The sequence below is a fragment of the Paramormyrops kingsleyae genome, chromosome 10 (assembly GCF_048594095.1).
Source record: "Paramormyrops kingsleyae isolate MSU_618 chromosome 10, PKINGS_0.4, whole genome shotgun sequence".
Classification (NCBI taxonomy): domain Eukaryota; kingdom Metazoa; phylum Chordata; class Actinopteri; order Osteoglossiformes; family Mormyridae; genus Paramormyrops; species Paramormyrops kingsleyae.
In genome coordinates this window covers 14324188-14340959 of record NC_132806.1, presented here as the reverse complement: position 1 = coordinate 14340959, position 16772 = coordinate 14324188, and the positions used below count along the sequence as shown (strand labels likewise).

At 48.6% G+C, this 16772-nt stretch overlaps 1 protein-coding gene across 1 annotated transcript in view; it reads left to right on the top strand.

The window, feature by feature from the left end:
* The first annotated feature begins 270 nt into the window (after positions 1 to 270).
* Positions 271 to 16772, top strand: part of kdrl (kinase insert domain receptor like) — a 39798-nt gene continuing 23296 nt past the window's right edge. Inside the window, exons 1-11 of the mRNA XM_023794963.2 lie at positions 271 to 640; positions 7321 to 7417; positions 8348 to 8559; positions 10118 to 10245; positions 10783 to 10933; positions 11265 to 11401; positions 11742 to 11910; positions 12077 to 12194; positions 12291 to 12460; positions 14208 to 14364; positions 15861 to 15993. Of these exons, the coding sequence (XP_023650731.2) occupies positions 586 to 640; positions 7321 to 7417; positions 8348 to 8559; positions 10118 to 10245; positions 10783 to 10933; positions 11265 to 11401; positions 11742 to 11910; positions 12077 to 12194; positions 12291 to 12460; positions 14208 to 14364; positions 15861 to 15993 (1527 nt within the window). The 5' untranslated portion in view covers positions 271 to 585. The remainder of the gene's footprint in view (positions 641 to 7320; positions 7418 to 8347; positions 8560 to 10117; positions 10246 to 10782; positions 10934 to 11264; positions 11402 to 11741; positions 11911 to 12076; positions 12195 to 12290; positions 12461 to 14207; positions 14365 to 15860; positions 15994 to 16772) is intronic.

The window sequence follows — 16772 nt, the reverse complement described above, 5'->3', positions numbered from 1 at the left end:
AGTATTGGCCGATCCCCTGAGTATTGATAGGAATAAAGTACAAGAGGATAAAAATGTGAACTCCCATAACCTGTCTTCTTTGGGGTGGGAGCTTGTTTTCTATATTAAGCCAGAGTGTCTGCAGCTCGGAAAGTCGCTTTGAGGCATTACTCGCGACTCGCCCCATTTGCACCAGAAAACCCCGTTCCAGCTCATCCTGTGACGCCTCCCTTCCTCTGCATTTCCTATAAAAGCCGCTGGTTCAAAGCGTGCGATCACTGCTCAAATCGGAGAGCTGCAAATGCAGTGCGGACACGTTTATTTTTAAAAAGGCATCGGTACCATTTATTACCCATCATGGAAGAAACTGGTTGAAAATCAAGTACGTTTATAGAAGCGCAGCACCTGTCGGAGATTGGCAGACCTCTGTCCGGGGGCCTGGAGTATAAGGAATACAAACAATATTCTCTTAAAGTTTATTATATGGACAAACTGGTCCTTTGAATTTATTTCCAGAAGTATACACATCGTCGGCACGTTTCCCAGCGGTGTTTTCGCGGGGCTTTGGGGAAGTTCCCGTACCCCGCTGTAATCCCACCAGTGAGAATGAACAGATCTCCGTGCGCATCGCTCTCACTCTTCTTATACTGTGTAGCGAGTGGTGAGTCCGGCAATCTTGTGCATGATTTCTTATATTTCCCATTTCTTCAGCCATGAACCATACCATTTGCCATATATGATAGGCCAACTCGGCTTCAAACTTGGTTTTTCGACATATCTGAGTGCCCTGGTATCAACACTGCCCTTGCGGGATATAAAAAATCGCAAGTTGCCAATGTAAAATGTTTGTATTAGTTAGGTTAAGTTTAAAAGCACCATGTAAAACAAAGTGTCACATACTAAGTGTTGATACATTTTTATGGTTTATTCGCACTTGATTATTTTGTATTCTTGAATACAAATTGTATTCGTTTCTATAGAGGAATCGTCAATGAAAAGCGAATTATTTCATTTATTTCATTTGCAAATTTGAAAAGCTGACGCATTTGTCTATGTTTAAAATTTATTTTAAAGTGTTATTGTGGAAAAAACAGTGGCATATCAACGGAAAGTGTTTCTTGTACCAGTAAACTCCGCATTTACGTCGTGGGTGCGGTCCCTATTGTCTCCACTAGAGGGCATGGTTGCGCTGAATCTCTGCTGTGCAATGGCTCGAAGCGCTGTTCAACTTGTAAAATGCTGGAAGGGGGCTTGTGCTTAATCAGTCATTCTTGTCAGCGCGTTATTACCCGTGTGTTTGTAAGGACACTGACCCACAATAGTATTTCAATAAGGCATATATGAAGTACACACAAATGAGACAAACCGTTTCTCCCACAGTTGAAGAAAGTCAGACTGATTTGATAATCTAAGGAATGCTTGCACCAAGGGCCCCATCGTGTTTGCTGCTTTTCCTCCCAAATCAGTCTATGAATTGATTTGGACTGAGTGAGCTGTAGATGTTGATATACAAGTTAAACCATTTAAATACTGAAAACAACATATGCTTTAAAATATTACTTACATGAGGATTGCCAATTTGACAGAACCTAATAATAACAATAACAATAATAATAACATTTACACCTTCTCACACAAGTTAACATTCTTTGCTTGATTTATGACCCTATAACAGCAATCTTACTTACACAACAATGTATACAGATTATACCAGTTAATGTCTGCATCCCAACACTTTTCACAGAATTTTTATTTGTTTAAGAGACAGTTTTTTTCAGTGGTTGCCTGCAGATATTGAAGTGTTACATGAAGACATTGCTAATGATTTTGTAAAGTACTAAAGCTGATCCACGCTGTTTTCCATTTTCTGTGCATATGACCTGTGTGATCATACAGAGTGATAATGTCTTTTGTTATGGACAGTTAGTTACTTCTCCAATCTCTCCTTAATGCGAGATCACTACAACGGCGGTACCTCTTATTCGTCATTGTATCACTCCTAGTTTTCGGAGAGTTTTATCATTTTATTATACCGCATCAGTTGTATCAGTGCTACAGATTTGCTTTGATGTCAGACTGATATTTTGAAGAAGAAGATGCATGCAATGAAAAGTATCCGTTCCTTGTTGTCCAACCTGCCACACGGTCACGCAACCGACGTCCAGCTAGTGGGAACAGACTGTTCAGAACAGTGTTAGGAGCCCAGCTATGAGCACCAGCGAGAGGCCGGGGGGTCATGGAGGCTGCTGATGTTTGCACAGATGCGGAGGAGTCTGAGAAGCTAAAGGCATGCTCCTGTACCGGATGGGTTTCAATCTGGATTTAACTGGATGAGACCCAGTTCCAGGTTTGCATAGTGTAGGGGTTCTGGGGGGAGGGGCGGGGGACTGAGATGTTGTGCAGTGATTACAATAGAAGTTTTGCCGTAGGGTGATTTTACGTCCCGCATTGTATTCTTACAAATGCAAACATAAACCATGATTCAAGTATGAGCGCTATTGGAATGAAAGGTTATAACACAGACGGCTTTGATTTCCATCTTTCCTGACAGCCCACCTCATTTTGCGAGTGTGAAAGGCTGTCAGCCTCCCTAAATATCCTGCTCTACCCACAACCACAAACAGCAGCTTCCCCCCCCCCCTTCAAATGATGTAATGTTTCCCAGCCTGCTATTGATCTTGAGCATATTCTTCTGGGTCAGCTATGTTCCCATATGATCATAATATGGTTTTTTTAGCATTGTGCACCTTCCCTAGTTCCCTCCTCACGAACTGACGAGGCACGGGGAGGATGGTGCTTCAGCTTCAGTAGAAGTTGGCCAAAGGCAGGGGACCTCAAGGGGGATCTAACTTCACATATCACACAATGTCGCTGAGCTCAATGAGGGCTGTCGGCTCCCTCCTGGTTTTCCGTCATGCTGCTTGGCCAGAAAGTTCAGCAGCATCGTGACATTTTCTGCTTTCTCCTTTTCAGTTATCTGAGCGATCATGACAACCTCTTCATCTGAATTACATGTTGACAAATGCAGGACATAATATTGCTGGACTGAGCCGCTGGCGTGAATCGGTAATGATTTGTGTGATTATTTGAGGCACTCAGCACTCATATTAGGGCTGGTCAGACCAGTGCGTGATGAGTAGCCACTGAGCCCTTGTGTTCCATGTCTCCCATTTCCTAAGAGAAAATAGGAGAGGCCCGGGATGAATCTTGTTCGTACTGTCTAAGTATCCAGGCTCTTCAGATTTGAGTGTGTGTGTTTGCATGGATTTTGCTGTATTTGTAGGGAAAAAACTTTGAATTATTTTAAGTTGTAGCACTAAGGATTCGTTGCAGTGGGTTAAAACATTAATTGCCCTTGATGGGACATTGATGCATGGCGTGTGTTTGAGTGTACTGTCACTTTTAACAGGAGAATCTGCAGCCTAACAAAAACAATCCTATTGCTTCTTTAGCCTGGAAAGCAGGCCAAGCCCTGCTCCTGGGAGCCTGCAGTCCCCCCTTGCTGCTGAATCAGTGACTACACCTTATTTTGGAAAAAGGCCTCACTGCCTTTCCTTTCCCCAGTGAAGTCCATAAATCTGCCTTCAGCACACATTGTGCTCTGGCTCTCCATTGTCCTCTCCGAAGATCCAGATGTAAAGGCAGCTCATTGCCGAGGCTCTAGCTTTGGTTTTCTGCGACCGCGTGGCACAGTGGTATGGACTGGGACCCTGGAGCCTGCAGTGGACCGGCACTGTCAAACAAAAAACATTGTTCTCCTTCAAAGTAAAAAGCATGAGTAAAGAATAGACCCGTCACATTACACGTCAGTAGCTTTGGGTGAGAAATGCTTATGGAAAAACTGTGTTAGAAAGGATGTTTGAGCCAAAGAATAACACCCCAGTTCAACCCACAGACAGCAGGTCCTCTCCAGTTTTTGTGGGGTCCTATATTTCCCTGCTGTAAGTGCATAATAACCAAAGAATTAAAGGTAACGGTCATGGCTGGGGTATTCATCACAAAATCATGAGTCTGTCAGGACCTTTGCAGAAGAGACCCATTTAAGGACTATGCAGAAACAGGGAGGGACTGACAAGAAGGTCCTTGCTGGCTTCTGTGTAACTTCCAGTGGCCGCTGTTCTGCTACCGTAACCATGGAAACCACATATCGGCAGTGAGTCGCCTTGCCTTTCCTCTGCTCTTTAGTGCTTATCAGCTAGCAGGCCCCAGAATATTTTTGTTCCTTTTGTCTCTTCAGTCTCGGATTCTGTAACAAGGGCGATCGGTGAGGTGACGCGGCATGGCCGTGCCTCGCGTGACGTGCCCACCTTCACCCTGAGCCTGCCCTGGCTCATGGGGCAGTCCTGCCCACGTGGGCGGATGGCACTGCCAACGCAGGAAGTACACAGAGATCCGCTGCCAGGCCAGTGAGCAGTTCCGTGCATTCTTCTCCAGCGGGTGGGCTTACAGCGATGGGGGGGCTTTCCCCAGGCAGACTGAGATTCAACAACACCCGTGGTCTGCCCCGGGGGAGTACAAGGTCCTGCACTTACCATGTCGCCATGGCATTTATGAGTGTATTTACAATACAACAATACAGCTCAACCATTAGCCTGTATTGTTCCCAAAGTGTGCCTTTGTTTAGCGAGCAGCCTGGTGCTCTTCATTGTTTTGACAAGGACATTTCTCATGTCCCTCAGGGCAGAGGTTCATCTCTGATCATGTCGCAGTGTGTTTCTCTTCAGCCTTTGAGAGCAGTAGTTTGTGCAAGCAGTTTCAGTTTAATCACTGGCCAGACGGCTCAGCCTCTCTGCACCCCCTAAACCTCCCATTCCGCTAGACACATCACCGGAACACAGCTGATGTCGGCCCTGGGAAGCTGGAGTGCAGGAACATAGCATGGTGGGGTTTGACTAAGGAGATTCCAAGTCCTGCTGAGAAAGTCAGCAGTAGATACTAAACTAGAGACTCAAGGGCCCATGATCTGCACAGCTCTCTGATTTAATGCTTAAAGATTTTAGCTCATATACCTTTATTTGGGTTGAGTAGATGATGCTCAGGAGAAACAGTAGGTACTCGTCTGGAAACCTCTGTAGGTAAAAACCCACCAAAGAGGTGGCGACACTACAAAGGTACAGTACTATGCAAGTCTTAGGCAGTCAATGGAAATGTTTAAAGCTGTTTATCTGGGTAGTAAGTGCACATTTGCTCAGAACAAAAACATGATTTACTATTAGAACATATGCAATAGTAATTAATAGTAATGAGGTGTTGACTAGGTGTTGCAGTGACTGAGTCAAAAAATCCTTGGCTGTTCTGGATGGTTTCTGCAAATACTGGGGTGGCTTTTGGAGAGGTTTTGAAAAGGCTAAGCTGACACACTTTGACAGACATCACAGTTTTACACCAAGATGAAGATCATCTAAACATCATCTTCTTTGGTTGCCTAAGACTTTTGCACAGTGCTGTATATGTGTCCCTTTGTGTGAATTGATGAGCACTAGTATGAATAAAAACCCATGTGGAAACAAAGAAGATACTGCAAGCAAATTAACGGCACTTACTGACCCGGCTCCCCCGATTTGTACTGCGCTTTGGATAAAAGTGTCTGCTGAATAAATAAACGTGAATGCAAATTAAGCCATGCCTTCCCCAGGTCTATGAAAGGCATGTGCACCACATGTGAGCTTTAGGGAAATAAAACATTCTTACGGCAAATTTGGGTTAAAATCTTGGAATTAATATGCCGTGTTATTTTCACTTCCATATGTGTCCTGTTGCTTTTATTTATACACATGCATACCAGGGCTGAAGGTCAAGCACAGTTTCCACATAAGTGGGTTAGAGCTGCCAGCATGGTTTCTGCCATCCAGTCAGTCTAGTTGACGCTTCAAAGTGTACATTAACATGACCTGTTTCTGTAATGCTGAGATCATTAATTTCAAAGGTTTTAGTGCAGCGTAATCACAAAGCGTCCCCACCAGGCTAATAGCAGTATGACAGATTGAGCTTGTTTAGGCTCGTGAGGCTCTTCCTCCCACCAGCACTAAAAGGAACAATGACAATCAAGTCTCTTTGTATTTTTGTGTGTATTATGTGTGTGAGGCATGTACAATGACTTTTTCCCCGAAGACATCTCAATCCGAGCAGCCATTTGAATGCGCTTTGTTGCTGAGCCTGGTGAGTGACTGTCTCAGTGGAGAGCAGCCTGAAAAGGAGGAAGTCGTTCATGTCATGAGAGCAGCACCTCGCAAACAGGAGGCAGAAGGACAGGCCTTCCAGCCCCCAGAGCCATCAGCAGGACCTGTCGTCAGCCCTTGCAGGCCTGCCATCGACACACCCACACCCTGCTGCCCCTTGTCATCCGTTGTTCTCCATTTATTTAGCTTGTTCTCGTCTGTTTATTAATAGCCCGTGAGCCTGAACAAGGTCAGTAGTGGAGGGCAATGGGGCACCATAGAGTAGAATCTATTACAAAAGCTGGCTGAGATGATGGGCCATGGTTCTGATGTGACCTGGAGCGGGCCACTCCGGCCGCGGGTTTGGCGTGACCTTGAGCGGGCTGCTCGCACCCTTAACGCTTCACCTTAATAACATGCATGGTTTAAACCAGGGAACCTGTTCCATGGAGGGCGGTGTGGGTGCAGGTTTTTGGGATGGCCAGTAACAGAGGGTCCCCAGGACTGGAGTTGAGAACCACTGTTTAATTATTGGCTGATGGGAAGGTCTTCCCATAAACCCACACCATGGAACAGGTTCCCCTGGTTTAAAATCTTCACAGATTCAGGTTTATTGGCCAAGTATGTTCACACACACAGGGAATTTGTCTCTGGCTGTCAGTGGCTCTCATTCATGCAGCTAAGAGGAAATGATATGTGGTTGATACACTGAAAAAATTGCAAGAATTTATGTCATTGAAAGGAATGTAGGAATAAATGCAATAAGTACAGGGTCATTTACAGCATGCTCTACTTTGGATAGAGTGGTGGCTCTGAGGCTAGGGATCTGCGTCAGGCTGTTGGTTTAAATCCCCTGAATGCCCAGTGTCATTCTACTCCATTGGGCCCTTGAGCAAGGCCCTTAACCTGCAATTGCTTTATCTTGGGTGTGACATTAATCTACATCCAGTCCTATAAATCTTGGGGGTTGGTGGCAGGATTGGCACTCCAGCCACCAGAATAAACCTCACACTGGTCCATTCAGACTAGCATGGTGCTGAGGTATCACACACCACATGGCTGCACTCAGGTTCTCGTCCCTGAGGTGGCTCCGCACAGCGACGCGCTGCTGGTGTTCAGTGTGTTCAGTGTGCTGCTGGAGCAGGGGCCATTTCCACAGCCACGTGCTGCTGTGCCCCCGCAGGGCTGCAGGAGGCGCTGAAGCTGCCGGCTCCGCTGCTGCTGCCCCCCAGCGACACGTTCCTGCACCAGGCTGGAGACTCGCTTCATCTCGCCTGCAGGTACGTGGCCTGTCCCACTCCCACCTCACAGCCGTCCGCTTTCTGCGTGAGCTCTGACTCCTACTCCCCCCGCACACCGGCATACGTGTGTCCCGCCCCAAGACGGCAGATCGCACACCCCTCTTTGTCTCTGTACGTGTCAGAAATCCCCATTGAGGAATTCACCACTCAAGCAGATTAATCTTGCAGGAGTAACATCTGTTTCTCTCCTTCATTGTGAAAGTCATATTTCCTAAGTTTACTTCTGAATGACCACATGCGGAGCAGAATTGTTGCTTCATTGTTTAGTTTGGAATGCGGCTCACAGCATTCGTATCCTCGGATCGCTCATTTAGGAAGTCAATAAGTGCCGCTTAGGTGCTTCGCCGATAAGGGGGTTGACACCGGCTCCTTAGGCCAGCGTGTACCGCACTACTTTCCATCTATGTTATCTTCAGTCCATTTTCCATGGCCTTAAACTCAGTGCCAGCTTGAAGCCTTTCCAAACAAGCCTGACACACTAAGGACTAGTTAGAGCCTGCTGTCCATGTGAGCTGCATGTGTTTGGATGACCGGAGAGGTGGGAATGAAGCAGAGCCTCACACATATCTGTGACATTACTACCAAATCAGAGTAAACAAAAAAATTCACCTGGACACCTGGATTAGTGCACAGGAAGTGTCTGACAATTTAAAGTTAATGCATCTGTTAGTAATCCAGTTCTTTAAGGCTAAATAATGTTGAATATCTTTAAATTACTCTAGTGAGTAGCTGAGTGAAGCCTTAGATTTCGGCTGTGAATATAAGGCAGCATTCACTTTGCCGTTTGCACCGTGACCCTCCTTGCGGTTCACCTTGTGCTGCCCTCCTCCTTCACTGTTGATTTTGATGGCTCTGGAGTGACGGAAGCGGTTGGGCCTGATACTTGTGCTGCTGTGTTGCTGCCTCTAGGGGGCAGTCTGGGCTGAGCTGGAGCCTGCCCGGGCGAGACCTGGGATCGGAGGGGGTCGCGGTGTACGAGGAGGCCTGCGAGGATAGCGTGTACAGCCACTGCAGCCGCCTTGCCGTCCACGCACTGACACACAGGGACACCGGCTGGTACTCCTGCAGCTACAGCCAGCAGAGCCTGGACAAGGACAGCGCCACCTACGTCTTTGTCAGAGGTGAGCAGTGCCTGCTGGTCGCCAAACACTCCTCTCTCATCATTGGCTGCGGTCTTGTGTAGCAAGTACAAATCCAGACCAAGGTTTTGTTCCAACCAACCTGTTGAATATATAGAGTCACAGCCACAAGTACTCAAGTGGTTGGTTTTAACAAAACCTTGCACAGCTTTACTCTTTTTTAAGCTCCCAGCAGTGCCCAGTCCTGTGTCTGGACAATAAAAGGAATGACAGACTCCCTGCTATACGTCAGTTAAGGCAGCCATAAATGGGGGGGGCAGGGGGGCCTGGTCCACAGCAGCACGCTTTACCAGCACATGCCAAGGGGCCGCTTTGTGGGGGCAGACCTGGGGGTCCGCATGTCCCGAAGAGGCAGAGACAAAGGACTGTGTGGGGGCAGGCCTGGGGGTCGGCATGTCCCTATGAGGCAGAGACAGAGGACTGTGTGGGGGCAGGCCTGGGGGTCGGCATGTCCCTATGAGGCAGAGACAGAGGACTGTGTGGGGGCAGGCCTGGGGGTCGGCATGTCCCTATGAGGCAGAGACAGAGGGACTGTGTGGGGGCAGGCCTGGGGGTCGGTATGTCCCTATGAGATAGAGACAGAGGGACTGTGTGGGGGCAGGCCTGGGGGTCGGTATGTCCCTATGAGGCAGAGACAGAGGGACTGTGTGGGGGCAGGCCTGGGGGTCGGTATGTCCCTATGAGATAGAGACAGAGGGACTGTGTGGGGGCAGGCCTGGGGGTCGGTATGTCCCTATGAGACAGAGACAAAGGACTGTGTGGGGGCAGGCCTGGGGGTCAGCATGTCCCTATGAGGCAGAGACAGAGGACTGTGTGGGGGCAGGCCTGGGGGTCGGCATGTCCCTATGAGGCAGAGACAGAGGACTGTGTGGGGGCAGGCCTGGGGGTCGGTATGTCCCTATGAGGCAGAGACAGATGGACTATGTGGGGGCAGGCCTGGGGGTCGGTATGTCCCTATGAGCCAGAGAGAGAGGGACTGTGTGGGGGCAGGCCTGGGGGTCGGTATGTCCCTATGAGGCAGAGACAGAGGGACTGTGTGGGGGCAGGCCTGGGGGTCTGCTTGTGTCAATGAGCGAGTGACAGCGACTATATGGGAAACCCGGCTCACTGATTGTTATTTCCTCCCTGGACTTCTGTTCATCCCCAGGAAGGGGGGGGTATGACCTGTTGGAGTTTATGGTCTGATCTCCACAGTCAGTGCACTCTCCCTCCCTCTGTTTTTCTCTCTGTCCCCTTCTCTCTGGTTCTCTCTCTCTCTCTCTCTCTGTCTCCCTCTCTCTCTGCCTCATAGCTGCATACAGAATCAGCATGTCCGTCAGCTGTTTGATTGATCCAATCGGTGGGTCTATAAGCCCCAGTGAGTCGAGGGCCCGTCCGCCTTCTGGCATTTCATAGCAGTCAGAAACATTTCATAACCACTTTGTTTCTTTCTTTGCTGTTACCTGTATTATTCTTCCATCCCATAATGCCCTGTTCAGCTAGCCTTACTTGGCTCTGGCGCCTCTCCCCGGCTGACCCGCCATGCCTCTCGTCCCCGCAGATGAGCGGTGGCCCTTTGTGGAGCCGCACGCTTGGAGCCCACACACCCTGTTTGTGTACGACGACGCCGACAGCATCGTGGTGCCCTGCAGGGTCACGGCCCCTGACTTCAATGTTTCGCTCTCAGGGGTGAGATTCTCTTCCTTTTTGTAGAATGTCTCATTATATGCAGCCCCTTGATTTTGCCTGTTTGTGATATTTTGTGATATATGAAAAGTACCTGCACACATAATGTTTGACCGAGCATACATAAGCACAACGGTAACAGATATTGGGAAGAGGTGCTATGGGTCCCCAGCATTTCCTGTCATGTGACATTGAGGACAAACGGGCCATTCTGTCTGCTGGCTGTGGGCACAGGAAAGGGGTGGAGGTATACAAGTTACAGCTCATCTTAAATAAACATTCTGCTTTACACTTCATAATGACGAAAATTCCGTTTATAGGTATCCGGGGATATTCGGGGATTCCTGGTGCTTCCAGGTGACAGTCACATGTCTCCTTCTGAGCCGCGTATTTGGCGGGGACTTATGTGACCGAACTCCCAGCAGAGAGGATCCCATTTACACGCTTCTATAGGGCTGGGAATGGCCCCATGTCCTGCAGACAGTAGCCTATGAACTGATGCATACATGGAAGCCTGATCGGGAAGGTGTCTGTGTTCAGATCCCGCCCAGTGTCAGGGATGCCGTGCAGTGGGACCCGAAGGTGGGCTTCCGGGTGCCTTTCAGCCGCCAGGCCCATTATGGCCTCCTGAAGTGTGCCGTGTCCCCCGACGGCTACCTCCACGAGTCCTACTACATCACCCTGAAGCAGCGTGAGTCTCAAAGGCGGGAAGCGGGCTTACAGCATGCCACACAGGATAGGTACACATCTCGGAGGTTTCGTGACCGCAAAGTGGTGTGCGGCTCAGCAAGTTAGGATGCGGTTCCTATAATTGAGGGTCACCGGTTCAAATCCCAGAGTTAGCAGAGTAATTTCACTCTCCAGGGATTATATGAGCCTGCTTTCTCAAAAATGTTTGCTGCTTTGGATAAATAAGTAGGCATGGTTAGTTTAGCTTGCCCAGGTCTGTTTAGCTGTGGAATACGGGAAACCTCAGTGGCTGATGGATTCTGACTTGGCCCTCCCTGCTCCGCCCTCCCCAGCCTCCCTCCTGACGAATGTCCGGATCCAGCCGGAGCGTGTAGAGTTACTGGTGGGAGACACCCTGGAGCTGGTCTGCTCCGGAGACACCACCTTCAATGGCAAGATTGTCCTCACGTGGGAAGTTCCAGAGACCGCCGTGAGTCCCAGTTGGGGGCTGCCATCCATCAGCCTAGTCCTAGTTAAATACAGCTGTCACCCTCCCCCCCCCCCCGGTCACACGCTGTGATGGTTATACATGCCAGGACACATAGATAGGGACAGATACACAAAAATGCAGCGTGTGGGGGAGGGGGGGAAGTTGTGTGTGTGAAGATGTTGTGCCCGTAATCAGAAGGTCACCAGTTCAAATCCCAGGGGCGGCATTTGCTCGCATTTGCATTTGAGGGACCCTCTCAAAAAAAAAAATTCCTGTCGCTTTGCATTAGTGCATCTGCTAAATGATTGTAAGGCTGCCTGCTGACACACTCATGCCGCAGGTGAATCAGACGCATAACTTCAGGAAGTACCGGGGCCTGCAGAATAACGTGGTCTCCATGAGCAACAAGCTGTTCGTGAGGGGCGTCACCCCGGCTGACAGCGGCCGGTACCACTGCAGAGCCCAGCTGCTCTCTGAGAAGCACGTGGCAGCGGACGTGCTCGTTCACGGTGAGCGTGCGCAGCTTCTTCTCCTGATGGCTGTTAGCATTTGTGTCCTCCGGGAGGCTGAGGATCTCGCCTCGTCTACATGCCTCACCGGGTGAAGAGATGTGTTGTTGTTGTTGTTCATATTTGATGCCCTTTTGCAATTGTCTCTTTCTTTGGAACATGCCAGAGAGGCCTTTCCTCAACGTGTCACACAAGGGCAGCAGCGTGATCAATGTCCTGGAAGGCCAAAGACTGACCTTTGACCCCATGGTCAGTGCGTATCCCCTCCCCAGCACTGTCACATGGTAAGGTTGACACACAGGGCACAGTCTCTGTACGGTGACACGCTGTAGGTCTGTGTGCGGCCCTGACCATTAACTACAGGGCGGCGCTCTCTCCAGGTTCAAGGACGATGCACCCCTCCAGGAAAACTCTACGTGCTGCAAGCAGTCGCATTTCAGCCTCCTCCTCAAGGAGGTCCGGCAGGTGGACGCTGGCGTCTACACCGTTGTTGTGGACAACGAGGACAAAGGCCTGTCCGGGAATCTGAGTTACACCCTTGTGGTGAATGGTGAGGCCCTGTATCTCTGTAATAAATATTGAGATATTTATAAAATTAAAAAGGAGCTGAAACTATAGCCAAAATGGTGCATGTTATTTTCTCCCAAAAGTTGGTGGTGTTGCCACAAATTGTGCCAACAGACACAAAGCATTACCGACAAATCACTTGCTTTTGCTCAATATCAGCCCTATGGAATCCAAAATATTTCCGGATAACAGAAGACAAATGTCTTTTGGTGGCCAGTTCTTGTTTACTTTTCTCCTTCTCTTTCTCACAAACACGTAAAATAACCTATAAGTGAGTCTGACAGCAAGGAGGAAAATATTTATGTTTGGCTCAGAGAGCACATGCAGAGCTCATGCAAAAGCAGTGGCAAACTTTTAACATAAATTTTTCACACATATTAGATGATCTTGAAAAGAAACAATCATTAAAATTCCAAAACTTCCTAAGTTTTGTTTCTAATGACAAAAATGAGTAAAAATGTTTGTAGATGGTCGTGGCTCAGCTGACTGTCACAGTCCATGCGATGTGATAGTCGCATGTGCTTAACATGCGATGTCAGTAACAACATGGCACACCATGCAGATCTTGTGTCAGGTCAAAGGAACACGACCTGACGCAGCATCACTCCCAGTAACCGGCATGATTTTTGATCACAAATGTGGACCCCCTGCACTGTGAATGTGAAGGAGACGCTGCTGTTTCCCACCGATCTGCTGGAGGAACTCCTCCTGTGTGCTGCTGGCGTCTGGCTCTGGAAATAGCAGCATCGGAGCCCCCCCGCAGATGGTCTTGATTAGTGGCCCCTGCGAGTCCCCCGGTCCTCTCGCTGCAACACCCACCCCTCCTACCCGCCACCATTTTATCTCCATCTTTCTGCAGCTCGTCTTTCAGTATTTTGCTGCTCTCTGACATTCTTCCTCCCTCCTTCTCCTCCGTGCTGTTCCATTTCCTCCCTTTCTCCCAGTCCTGCCGTGCTCTCGGCTTCTGCCTCAGCCCCTCGCCCGTACAGCGTGTGGGTTAGTAAGTGTTTAATTAGCAGAGGGAGCCCAGGGTTCCTGTCCAAATGGTGTGTTGACCCACTCCACCGCAAGACACTTGCTATGGACTGACTTTCCAAGAGATTTTTCTCCAGCCGCCTTTTGCAGTCACTGCAGATTTTTTTTCCCTTCTTTTTAAAAAAAAATTCTTCTGGAGTGCTGCCTCGCGCATTAATCACTGACCAGCTCCCTGCCATTCAGCTTTATTGGCCTGTAAGGGAGAAGGGCTCCAGGACAAAGAGAACAGACACGCGTGGGTCCTGGCAGTGATTAGGAAAGCAGCGCAGGCTTTGCTCATGCAGCGTTTGAAGACCACTTGCTGCTCCACTTCACTCCACGCTTCATGTGCAAACAGCTGGATACAGATGCAGCCTCATTAGGCCTCAGACTGCGCTGCCTGAATGGAGACATAGGGGGCTGCCCTCTACTGCCACATATGTCAAATCATCATGTTGTCTTTACTGTTGCATTTTAAATATATATTTATTTGTTTAATATATGCTTTTATCCAAAGCATCTTACAATAGAGAAATTCCATGTCTCTTTTCTCACACAATTCATCCCGAGTGTCTGACCTCTCACACGTTTGATCCCATGTCTCTGTTCTCTCACAAACTTGATCCCATGTGACTGGTGTTCCTCTCATACTTGATCCCGTGTGATTGGCGCTCCTCTCATACTTGATCCCATGTCTCTGTCTCCTTTCATCACAGTGAAGCCTGTGATCATAGAGAAGGAATTGGATACGTTGACCCCCCAGCCCTACCTACTTGGGAGGGAGTACTCGCTCACCTGCACTGCCTTCGGAAACCCCATGCCTGACATCGTCTGGGAATGGCAGCCCTGTGACCCGAACCCCACCCTCACACAGTGAGTGTCCCCTCCCGTCCCCGCAGCAGCTCACGGCCCACCTCGCGGGCAGGCCCACCTCGCGGGCAGGCCCACCTCGCGGGCAGGTGCTTGTGGCAATCCATTACAACGTGATTTACACAAAGTGGTGCGGGATGCAGGAAAAAGGGAAGAAGGAAAGAGAGAATGCCAGAAGACAATGGAGGAGAGGAACTGAAACTCCCAAGAAATGAGAAAAAAAATCTGGTGGTCCAAGGTCAACTGAGAGTATATGTTACAGATTAGAGTTCATGCCACTATCTGTGCAGCTCTGCCCCACATGTCTTTATTTGAAAATGGGGCTTTAGTAATATTGCTGTTAGGGTTAAGGTTAGGGTTAGGGTTAGGGTTAGGGTTAGGCAATTCTCCCTGGGTTCTGGACTCACCTGAACTCTTTAGGGTCAGATCTCTGTCTTTGCTTGTGTCCCTGGCATCTCTGTGCCCCCTGCTGTGATGAGGGTGCGATCCCAACCAGCTGGGGGCGGCCCTAAAGCCCCACACAGCCTCACCCCAGACCATGGCTCAATCTGCCATCTCACCCTTTTTTTAATTCACCCCCAACTTACCTATTCGATTTATAAAGATAAAGAACTTGCCAATTAAACGCTGTCACCAGGAGGCTCGGGGGCGTATCTCTGTTGGCTCACACCACCAGGGTTGTGGGTTCAGTTCCCTCTTTGTATTCTTGGATTTTGTGGACTTTGCATGTTCACCTCATGTTTGTGTGGGTTTTCCTCTGGGTGTTCTGGTTTCCTGCTGTAGTCCGAAGGCCACCACGCAGGGTATTCAAAGGCTTCAGGGCTCTAGGTTAAGAACAGATGCTGTTCTCGAAGAGTTCTAGGCTCTGTCATATGATCAGTTAGAAGGTAATTAGGTCTGCTTCCGCCAGAGATCAGGTATATCAGGTCTGCTTCCGCTTATGGAAACTGGAATCACCACACTGGGTGAGATTCGGCTCTTGGCCTATTGAACATATGGGGTGTTTACCAGGGCCGGGCCAGTCCCCGGGGACCCTATGGCTGCAGAGGGCTTGTACCTGAGTCTGCACCATCTGGCCTCTCTTGGTGTCCTTGCTGACAGGATGTTCCTGAGACTCTGAGCATGTGACTCACTTTCTGGCGAATGTTTTTATGAATAGTAACAAACTGCATTCTTACTCATGCTGACGCGCTTTCCCATTCAAGCTGCACGTTTCCCGCTTAGTATCCCTCAGTGTCCCTCATCTTCCCGTGGAAAACAGCTGAGAAGCTGAGGCCTGGCAGGCGCCACACTCGTCCTCACTGGCATTTCCTTTGGCGCGTCCTGTGCCGGCCTTTCCGAGCGGGACGCTTCCTGCTGGCGGAGTTAGCGACTCAGGGGCTCTGAAACATCGCCGCCCTGCTGTGCCGTCATTGCTGGAAGCCCTCATCGATTGGTCTTATTTATGGCATCGCCGTCTCTTTTACCGGTGTCTTCCTCTTCGCCTCATTGTCCCCCAGCTGTGAGCAGGCCTTCGAACCCAGGCGGGTCCAGTTTGGGGAGGCGGACCTCAGCGATGCGAAGATGAACCGACTCTACAACAGGATCAAGGGCATCGAGAGGAAGAGCGAGTCAGTCAATGGCAGAAACAGAGTCAGTGTTACCAGCTCTTCCTCTTCTCACTCATCTCCTGCTCTTTGTTTGAATAATTGGTGATTGTTTTCAGCTAGAGCACCTCATCCTTTTGGAGCTCAGCTGTCCATTTTAAGATTGAGATCTGCTGGCTGATTCTTTGAACTTCTGACACGTTCCACTGTAGTATCTTGCATAATATACTATGACAGCTCGGTATTGGAAAATTTTCAAATATCGCAATTTAATTTTGTTGTAATAAATATTGGGGTATTTATGAAACAAAAAAAGAAGTTCACAATTAATTTCTCACGAACCCATCTAGGAGCGATTTAAACAGCGAGGATGAAAATGATTATTTTTGTCTCATAGAATGCATGCAGTGCTCATGCAAAAGTCGCAGATGTAGACTTTAAACTGATTTTTAAAAAATACTAGATAATCTTGAAAAAGAATAATCATTAAAATTGCAAACTTGCTAGGTTTAAAAATGTTTTAGCCACACTTAAATTTCTTGCACTATAATATCCGTACCAAATTGAAGAAAACACCTGATCTTGATCTAGCTGACTAGTGATGTAAGAATTGCATGTGCATAACACGTGATGTTGATATTAATATCACACGTCTTCCAGTCATACTACAGCCATTTTTCGAAGTATAAAATAACCTGCCTTGAACTGTGATGTCATTCGGCGCTGGTGCTAGTTTTTACACCCACACCTTGAAGTACCGTACTTTTCATACCTTCTTGTAGTACAGTACCTGGTGCAGTGGAAAAGAGTCCCTCAGTTTAACAG